The following is a 10,358-nucleotide window of genomic DNA, read 5'->3' on the forward strand; positions in this document are numbered from 1 at the left end:
TTCAATAAAATATAATGCTAAACAAACACGAAATCTAAGTAATACTATAGACGTATAGTAGTAGTACTAGTAGTAGCAGGAGTAGTAGTACTACAACATAGCTGTGCTGCGTGCACAAACAACATGAATAAGAGAGTTACACAGATTACGGGATACCTGATCCCGGTCGACAGTTCCAGACGCTACACTACGTGAGTGCAGCGATATATACATGGTTGTAGCATGACGTCATGATCCGAAACATCACACCATGTGGGGTTATAACAGATATACGGCTGGTGCATTTCCACATAACGTCTAGTGCCAATTCTCAGTGTAAACACCCATCAATCAGTCAGGCTTGCCGTGTCCTAAGATGGCTGCGAGAATTAGACTGGGACGTCACGATTCCAGATAGACTGGTACGGACGTTAATTAGGCGAAGTATCTTTCGCTACACTAAAGTTATAGTTAGTCCAGCGTGTGAAACTTTCCACCGCGGGGCAGTCTACGCCTATTCGCCGTTCTTTCTGTGGGAAATTCTTTGGAACATCCCTCGAAGAGAGCCTCGTCGCGCCATCTATGGGACAGCATATGTACGAGAATAACTTCAGGGCGTGAAATTAAATAAATTATAAATCGCTTTTCTACACGAAAACATAACGCGCCAACCAAACAAATTAGCAATTACGACCATTGCATTTATTCTCGCCCTACGTGCACAGTCGAAAGGCTTCTGCAATCACCAGAACTCCTCAATTGACCGATTACAGGCCCATTTGACATAACCGGTGAAATTGTTCTAAATACAGAGCAGCGATTTGGATGTAATGGCGCCACCAGGTGGCGCTGTTCGCGCTTCGCGCGGATATCCGGCTGCAGATCGTCGAGTTGGGATGTCGAAGATGGGGGTCAAAGGTCAAGACAAGAGGTGTAAACGAAGGGGGAACATTCCCTCCAAGTAAGGTATAGGGAGGAAATGCAGAATTGCGGCACAAATCTAAACGGCTCGACCTAGGATCGCGATAGTCGGTGTATATAGCATCATGGTAGGAAAAGCCATCACTGTGCCGAAATTGGAGGTCACAGGTCAAAGGTCAATGAGGCACAGGGCAGATTTTAGACATTTTCTGAGGACATATAGTCTGACGGAGCGATTGAAAAACTCTTTTGTTTCAGTGGTGACCTACCATTTTTATGGCTTTATTGAAAGGACCATGAAATGTACTTTCCGCTGAAATGCGAAGAGTAAGTGTCGGATAACCTTTTGACCCTCAAGAGGAGGGTTAAACATTGATTTGTGTCACAATGCACCATAAAACAGGAGTTTCAGGCACTCGATTTGTATCAACCAATGGGATTTGGGAGATTATGCAGAATGCAGAAGGTTGCTGAAATGATGTGTACGCAACTGCGTATCTGCATATCTGCGCCTAACAATGGTGTCACTACGCACAACTTAAATGTTACGTTTATAACCGTAGCAACAGACCTCAGATCAGCCCAGACGCTCTGCGGCTCTTGTTGTTCTTCTTCCCGCACGGCACATAGGGGCCTACTTGCCTATGCATAAACTGCAAGTAATGCCACGAACCCGATCTGGTGCTATACTAGTCGAAGATGTATTAGTGTAGCATGTTCGTGGCGCGTGTGAGCTTTGCCATTGTATACTACGGCAAATAAAATCAGGTAGGTTCGGTCATGCGCTGCTGGTTCATCTGTAGTGATAATCGCTGATTGAGTGTCGTTTTGTCTGATCACACGAAAGCATGAGCGTGGAAACAATTATACTACAGCTATCTAGATTACTTACTATATGTACTCTTTACGTTTATCGCAGGCTCGCCGAAGACATAAATGTGCAAGTCGCGCGACCCGGGTACCTAGCTGTGTGTAGGCACGAAGAAAAGGTATCGTAGGTTATATACAGAGTTGTACTGCATTGTAAGAAATGCCAACACGTTATTCCACAGTAAATGGTGTTCGGTTTAGCAGTGAAGTGTAAAACTATATCTTCTATGTAATTCTTCGTATTTGATTCTTCTTGCAAATAACCAACAAACTAACTAAATATATAATTCAATTTCGTATCCCCATTTAGAACATTCTATCGGATATTCTCGCTCAACTGGAACTACGTTGTATGGAGCTAGAAGATCCTAGCTCTCACTACGGCACACAAACGGGTAGCATTGTCAAACTTCAGCAAGGTCAGTGGGCAGCTCAGAACATACACGTTTGATGTTGACTGAGCGCTGTTGGAACTTTTTAATTATAAAAATCATTTAATTTATAAAAAAAGTCTAATAATTAAACTTATAATTTTATAATTAAAATTATATAATACAAACAGTTTACTTATTCTATTAAAGTTGCTTAACCTCACAGCTAAATGCTTATATAGGCCTACTGTGAGCTCGTCTATGTTGCAAAAATTCACTAGAACTCATTTGTATTGCTCCTTTCATAATATTTCTTCTCAAAATCTAAACGAAAGTAGCACCACAGTGATGGTTACACATCCGGGACACAGCGGCGCGATCGTTAACAGTTCTTTTCTATGATAAAACAAGTTAAAATTCATTATTATATGTTTATTCAATACAAAATTCTGAAATTTGTTTAAATCATATATCGTTATCTATATTACATATGCAATCAGGAAACAAATATAGTATTTTCCTTCCAGGAACTATTTGCGCTGGCGCGTATGGATACTATTTAGCGTCATTTAGCACTTCGTTGTGGCAAAACTACATCGATGTAGTTATTCAAAAATAGTCATCTTCGGAGTACATTTCTGGCTCAATGAGAACATTTCGTGATGTTTGCACACTGCAAGTATGCTCACAGTAGGTCTATATAGGCCTTTTGTTGCGAGGTCTATCAATTTTAATAGCTTGCAGTGTCCTGAAAAATGTAGCTCCGTATATATGCCTCTGAGGGCTTGAGAGAGAAAATATATAGATGAGACAGAATGGAAATAGAAAGAGGGCGAGGGAGAGAGAGTGTGAAAAGATGGTCAAACAGTGCCACGAACAGAGAAGGAGATGAAAGAGCAAACAGGAAGAGACAGACTAAGGGAGAATGAGAAAGAGAAACAGAAAGAAACCAAACTAAGGGGAAAGAGAGGGGGAGCACAGGGGTGAATGAGCAGCAAGAAAGGGGCTAGGGGGAGAGCAGGGTTGGATGGGCAGCAAGAAAGAGGGGTGAGAGAGAAACAGAGAAACAAAGTAAAGGATGGATAAAGAAAATAAGATGCGAGAGAGAGTTGGACAGGAGAACGAACGATAGGGAGAGATTGCTTTATCCCCTTTCAAAAATGCACAATTCTTGCACCTAGCAGCTTTTGCTGAACTGACGTTGTCATCGACTGGAGAATACTCACCAGAGGGTGCTGGCATCCCTTTAATGAGCAGCGAGATCCCAACAGAAGAGCTAAAATCTCAAGGGTAAATAGCAATTATGAAAGTTATTTGTCATGTATAATAAGACATTTTAGCATAATCATACCCACCATAATTGTTAAACTCTGTAGGCTGTGTAAATTAAGGATATCACGCTCCGTTTGCATGACTAGATCCAGATTCGTTTTTCCTCTTAAAATTTAATTTGTGCATTTTTGCTTGTTATAAATGGGTGTGTGGTAATTTCAGTGTTGAAGAAACCGTGGGTGATGAAGGACACTTGGACGAGGAAGGAGAATTTGTTGATCGCGAGCAGCTTAGAAAACTACAAGGTTTGTATCTAATATTACTATATTGCCTGTGTATATGTATCGCGATTTTATTAAAAAACAATTATTACTGAGATAATGGCGACAAACTCGGGTAAATCCTATGTGCGTTCGTTCGTTCGTTCGTTCATTCGTTCACGTGAATGTTTCACTGCTCCTTCGTTCGTACGTTCGTTCATTCGTTCTTTTGCCATACGTGCATGCGCGAGTGTCTGGGTGTGCGTGCGTGTGCACGTGCACGTCCATATTGCCGCATTGTGAAGAGAAAAGAGAAAAACCACATTTTTTAAATTTTACCGCTTTTACCAGTTATGATTGCAACAACGTTTTTTTTATCATAACTCTCTGCTTCGGCGCTGCATCTAAACGCAGGAGTAACGCACACAAAAAGTCCAACAATAAGCAAAGCAGATGTAAACAAAGTATTTTTGTGAATATTTTGTAGCAGAGAGCGATAACTTAGGGGGGCGGTGATAAATTTTGGGAAAGTTTTATCTAGAACTCTGCATGCTTCTGACTCTGGTTTCAATCTCGTCTCTCGCATGTATAACGAAGAGCCTGATGCGCCTTCGACCTTCTTACCTGTGCATTCTTGCCTTCTCTTCAGCGCGTTTGTCGCGCTAATGATTATAGCAGCTAGACCATAACAATATATATATATATACTGTAGCGGCTGAATATAACGCCTGTCGGCACACATTTGCACCGATTCACATATTTGTTGAATTTCGTTGGGATGGGGGAGGTGGGGGTCTATGAGAAGGCTTTACCCGCACATGTGTTCGGATATATATATTCAGCACGGAAAATATATGACGAGTATTGGTGTGACTAGTAACGCTATATTTGTGCTAGCGCGCGGGTATGTGTGCGTGTGCGTGTGCGTGTGCGTGTGCGTGTGCGTGTGCGTGTGCGTGTGCGTGTGCGTGTGCGTGTGTGTGTGTGTGTGTGTGCGCGTGTGTGTTTATTTGTGTGCGTGCGTGCGTCGCGCGCGCATGGCGTGTGTGGGTGTGTATGTGTATGTGTGTGGTGCGTGCGTTGCGTGCGTGCTTGCCGTGCGTTCGTGTGTGTTGTGTATGCTGGCATGTGTGTGTGGTGCGTGTGTCTGTGTGCGTAGTGTGTGTGCGTGTGCGTGTGTGTGCGGTGTGCGGCTGCGCGGTGTGTGTATGTGTAATTTGTGTTGTGTTTTGTGGTGTGTGTGCTGTGTGCGTGTGGTGGGGGGGGGGGGCTGTCTGTGCATGTATGTATGTATGCTATGTGTGTCTGTGTGCGTGTGCGTGTGCGTGTGCGTGTTGCGTTGTGCGTGTTAAAGCATGGCGCGTATACGTGAAGCTGACACATTGTGGGGGCAAGTATACTATTATATATATTATATATATATACTCATATATGTATATATATATATATATATCAGCGGGTTAATAGCTGAGCAACATAAATAATAATTTTGTCATTATTAATCCCTGATATACAGTGAGAGAGCGAGAGAGAGAAAGACAGAAAGGTGGTGAAGAAGGAATAGCATCCAAATGTCACTTACACGAGTTGCCAGTATAATGAGAGGTTAACCATGTGCATCCTTTCTACACCTCGTATAGGGCAATTTGTCGCGAAACGGATATGAAACCCTACTCAGTGATCGTTCTTCCTTCATCCTCATCACTGACTGCTCTGGGTCAGAGGCACGGACAGTTGTCGTCGGTGCGATGCTTGTTTATGTACGCATTAGTACGTGTATTACATACAGACGTGTAGAGATACATGCATCTCACCTTGGAGTCATGATCATCAGTCATCAGAACGATTACTCCAAGATCTCACTGTGGTTCCACGAGTCAGTGGTCAGTGTTTGATCCCAGCATGCACGCGTGTTTGAACGTATAGCACCTATTTCAGTATAATATGTTCAGTACATGTGTCTGAGTGAGCCTTAGTTCGTGTGTTAGGGCCCCAGTCATGTGTTTTAGTTTTGTCCATGCGCTTGAGTGAAGTCTATGTGCTTGAATCTGGGCCGGCTATTTGAGCCTATATTCCGAAGTGTTTCAGTCTAGACCGTCTATTTCGCTGTAGTGCGCGTGCCTCCCACCTATATAATCGGTAGCTCGAACAGAATAGAGGCAATAGACCGTTAATAGAATCCGACGTTAGCAATGAAGATTTGTTGCTAAGAACCTGCGTACGTGACTTGGCGCAGTCAGTCGTTCGCACCAATGCCCTTGTCGATAACTCAGCGCACCTTTGCGAAACCTTGCACACGCCGCACGCCGTAATCCTGGCCACCCCGACATTCAATCTACCTCAGCGGCGCTAAGATTCTAACGCGACATTGGCTGCTACTGTGGCGCGGCGATATTACGTGTATGCAAGCGTATTGATCGACCTCGATCCGCACATGTTAGCTTCTGGTTCGTCGCTATACTCACTCAGATGTGCGAAGGCAGGAACGCGATATACTAGATAGCATTTACGTGCATGTGAGGTAGGAATTTGTCATTTGTCATTATCTACCCCTGATATATATATATATATTATATATCTATCTGTACCTGCGAAACACAATTCGCCGATGTTTACCTTCGCTTGCAGGCACCCTGCTTCCCCGCATTGCGTTGCGGGCGGGAAAGACGGTCCTGTCGATATACGTGGAGAAAATCGGAATTAAGAACGCGAGCGAGCTGATCGATCCGTACCTGACTGTCTCCGTGCGAGGTGCGCAACTAGACGATCGATTCACGCAGAAAAAGCGCGCGCGCCACTCCCAGTAAAGATTACTGAAGTTGAAACTTGGCAATCGTCTACGTTCTCGCATATCAAATGAATGAAATGTTCAACGCACAAGAAAAAACATAATAATAATAATAATAATAATAATAATAATAATAATAATCGTAATAGCAATATATAACCATAATAATAATAAATAATAATAATAATAATAATAATAATAATAATAATAATATCGAGGAAGATGGTTATGGATGTGTGCGACAGACATTATTGGATTTTACCTTGTGGAATCGTTACCTGACCATATCCTATAACGAGCGGATGTTATAAGTGGGAGTATTATGGGAACAGGCATGGTTTAGTCTAAAAATATAATACTCGCTCTGTGTCTAGATAAGTTAGGCGTTGCGATGACGCCTATACAGGACACTCCCGTCGCTTTGTCTAAAGACGAGACGTTCGCCTATTTCCACGTGACAGTCGAAGTTCAGAGATGCGTCGAGTATCTCCCAGCAGGTGAGACCCCACTCTACGCAGCAACACAGACGATCATTCCCACCTATACATGGTGGGGAGTCGTAGTCAAGTCGCAAGCTCCTACCGCGTGTGTCTTTGTGTCGAATAATCACCGCGGCACAATCAAATGTCATGTAGACAGGATTCAGTCGCTCTTGTCAGAATATTTACACACTGGGTTTACGGCATTATATTTCTACTATTGCTTTTTGCGATAAGGTAAGACAAGGGTATATATGTCATAATATATATATATATATATATATACGTGCATCAGACGTCATATGTACATATTTCACATTTTTTCACGGTGTCGGACGTATCATATCGCAACATACAATGTATAATACGCTATATCGTGCTGTACCAGTCACGAGTTATGAATCAATATCTTACAAATTAAAACTCGGTTCGTCTCGTGGTACGCAAAAGCGGCTGACGTCAAAAAGCGTCTGACGTCAATGGCGATATAGCAATTAGAAGCGCCTTCGTCACCTATATTTTTCTCGTCGTACTAATTTGCAACAATTACGCTCCATCTGCCGTTATAGCATTAGCAAGCTACATTTAGCCATCAGCAAATTTACATTAAACGCATTAAATATTTCTAAAACATTTCCCAGCGCCCCTAACGATTATATTATTACGGACATGCGCAGACCTGCCGGTTATAGGTGCAAAACAACGTTCACGTTTTCAGGTTTTGTTCGTAATACGTACAATTGTTTTGACTATATTGCGGGGAGGGGATGTTAGACGTACCCGCTATTACACTATTAGAATGTATTAGGTGCAGCTTATCCACTACATATTGCACGCACACACGCACAATATGCATATATATATATATATTTTTATTGTCGCGCATGATCGTGTGTACCGAATACCTTCTTGAAATTACTAAACACACGTGCAAGATATATATAATATTAATCGGCTGCTATTATAATAGCTTGTTATAAATTCGCGCAGGTTTTGTCATCTTCTTTGAACTGAAGCATTTTAAGCCAAAGAAACAAAGGAAAAGTGTCAAGTGCTTCAGCTTTCTGGAGAGCGATGAGATTAAGCAAGGACCTGTTGTCATCGAGCTGTAAGTTATCGCGGGATTTTCGCTGCCATATTCATAATATCAGGAGTGAATAAAAACAGATTATTATTCACTCCTGATATTACCTATACAATGATCAGTGTGATCCAGCATGAGCCGCTGGAGCTATTATGAAGTGACGCACATGTGGCACAATCGCATATTAATGACGTTAATACGTCAATTCGTATCAAGAGAGTTTGACGTAAGCGAAAACGTGTATCTCGCGCGCGCGTGCGTGCGTGCGGTCGTGTATTAGCATACATTTACTCGATCGCGTTTTTACGCATTCGTGCGCGCTTGCGTGCGTGCGTGCGTTTGCGCACGTTACGCCTGCGCTTTCTAGTCCAAGGCGGTGTGTTACGACTAACGCGGTCGATAACGATAACGATAACTAACGGTAACGATATAATAACGATATAATAACCGATAGTAACGGTAACGTTAACTAACGATAACGAGCGCGAGCGTGTTTCTTTGCGTTGATCGCGTGTTGCTTTGTGTTGCATTGCGTCGATCGCGCGTTCCATCGCGTCGATCGCGCGTTGCATTGCGTCGATTTCGCGTTGCATTGCGTCCATCGCGCACCGTGTCGAAATTCACCACCGACATTGTGTCCGTTGACGTGCGCGCAGCTATAGAAAGCCGACCAACTACCGCCGCTCAAACCTCAAGCTGCTCACGACGAAGCCACTCTATCTGAACCTCAATCTCAGTCTACACCATTCACCGGCAAACTAATCAAGGCGAATAGATCAGCAGCCATTCAGGATTCTTTCACCGAAGCGTACGTGACTGCCGACATGGAAACCCACCGGATCGTTGTTGCACGGTTTCAGGTCAGTACGAAGATTATTGCTGCGGCAGTTCTCATATCTTAAGTAATTAATTTTCTCCTGTGTGATTACGTAGGAATGTAGGATGATCTGTGCGAGTATAGATGTAGGAACAGGGTAACAGAGTGGGACGCTGTAATAGTAGACGCTGTAATAGATTACTCAACTAGTATCGTAATTAAACGTAACACCATCATGTCACTTGTTGACCAATTTTGTTTGGAGTGTCAATCATAAAAGGTACAAAACTCGACTCCACATCGAACTGCCATTATATATATATATATATATATATATATAATATGATACAATTAGAATATATATTATATTATATACGTGCTGACACACACAGAGGCGTGCATGCGTGTGTGCATGCGTGGGTCAGGGGCGTAGCCGGGGTGGGGTGGGGGGGGTTCTCTCCCGCGGGATCGGGAGTTCCGCTCAAATCACGAATGTATAAAAAAAATTGTTTAAACCCTATTTCGAATTCCAAATACCAGTGGTGGTACGTAGAGTATTAAGAAAAATTAACAAAATTAGCAACAATGAAAAGTTCCGTCGATCCTCATTATCGATTGCTTCGCAGCCTTGTGCAGCACACATTCATTCACAGTGCAGTAGCCATATTATAATTTTAGTGGGTGGATACAAACATGTACGTACAGTTCGAATGACAGATTCTGCATAATTAAAGCAAAGGTCGCAGACAGTAACGAACACACCACACGAAGCGTAGGTAGGACACGTAGTCACATGTAACAATCAATCCTCGAAATCACCTCAAATGAATGAATGTCAAAAGTGAGTTTTCACACTGCCAGATTATCGAGAAATACCAGAAATCTGGTCCAGAAGTCAGTTATGTGACGAAAGGTTACTCAAAAACCATTAGTTCATGTCTAAAAATACTATTTCAGTGCTGGGAAATCGCACCTGGAGCCATAAACTTTTCAAAAATTCCCCTCCTGTTTCGATAGTATAAAGTTCCACTGCTGTTGTAATAAGACCCCCCCACACACACACTTTTTAGGGGGCTACGCCCCTGTGGGTGCGCGTGTGCGTACGTGTGAGCGTTTACGCGTGCGCGCGCGTGCTCGTACAACTACAGTGACGTGCAGCTGGTTTGCGCTCACCGCGAAATTATTATTCGATGACAAGTTGCATGCGTAGATGTTGTTAATCCTACAGTAGCTATGCGACAGCCGACGGAAATCGGATTTGACTGGCTCACTATGAATGAGACGTGATGCGAAATATTACATACAAAATATCCATTTGCTGGAACTGGCTAACTTTTATCGAATTACTTGTTTTATCAATTGGTTTACGAAATGTCTGAGGTAATTTAACACATTCAAACATCGTTTCAGTATTATTTTTCGTCAAATTGGGGTTAATTGTTATGCCATGGCAATTTTTCTGTTCAATATCAATTATAGAAATCAATATATAATTAATATAATAAATATAAATAAAT

At 42.6% G+C, this 10,358-nt stretch overlaps 1 protein-coding gene across 2 annotated transcripts in view; it reads left to right on the forward strand.

Annotated features, from left to right (window-relative positions):
* LOC106810606 (axin interactor, dorsalization-associated protein B-like) overlaps positions 1–9,090 on the forward strand; it is a 9,677-nt gene extending 587 nt beyond the window's left edge. The window contains exons 2-9 of one of the 2 annotated variants that reach the window (XM_014814012.1): positions 1,820–1,889; positions 2,081–2,189; positions 3,323–3,431; positions 3,636–3,718; positions 6,302–6,424; positions 6,836–6,958; positions 7,931–8,048; positions 8,681–9,090. In XM_014814012.1, coding sequence (XP_014669498.1) covers positions 1,820–1,889; positions 2,081–2,189; positions 3,323–3,431; positions 3,636–3,718; positions 6,302–6,424; positions 6,836–6,958; positions 7,931–8,048; positions 8,681–8,786 — 841 coding nt within the window. In that variant the 3' untranslated portion in view covers positions 8,787–9,090. The remainder of the gene's footprint in view (positions 1–1,819; positions 1,890–2,080; positions 2,190–3,322; positions 3,432–3,635; positions 3,719–6,301; positions 6,425–6,835; positions 6,959–7,930; positions 8,049–8,680) is intronic. The other variant, XM_014814013.1, reaches the window with a different exon arrangement.
* The last annotated feature ends 1,268 nt before the right edge of the window (positions 9,091–10,358 follow it).

The sequence above is a fragment of the Priapulus caudatus genome, unplaced genomic scaffold (assembly GCF_000485595.1).
Source record: "Priapulus caudatus unplaced genomic scaffold, Priapulus_caudatus-5.0.1 Scaffold457, whole genome shotgun sequence".
Lineage (NCBI taxonomy): Eukaryota > Metazoa > Priapulida > Priapulimorpha > Priapulimorphida > Priapulidae > Priapulus > Priapulus caudatus.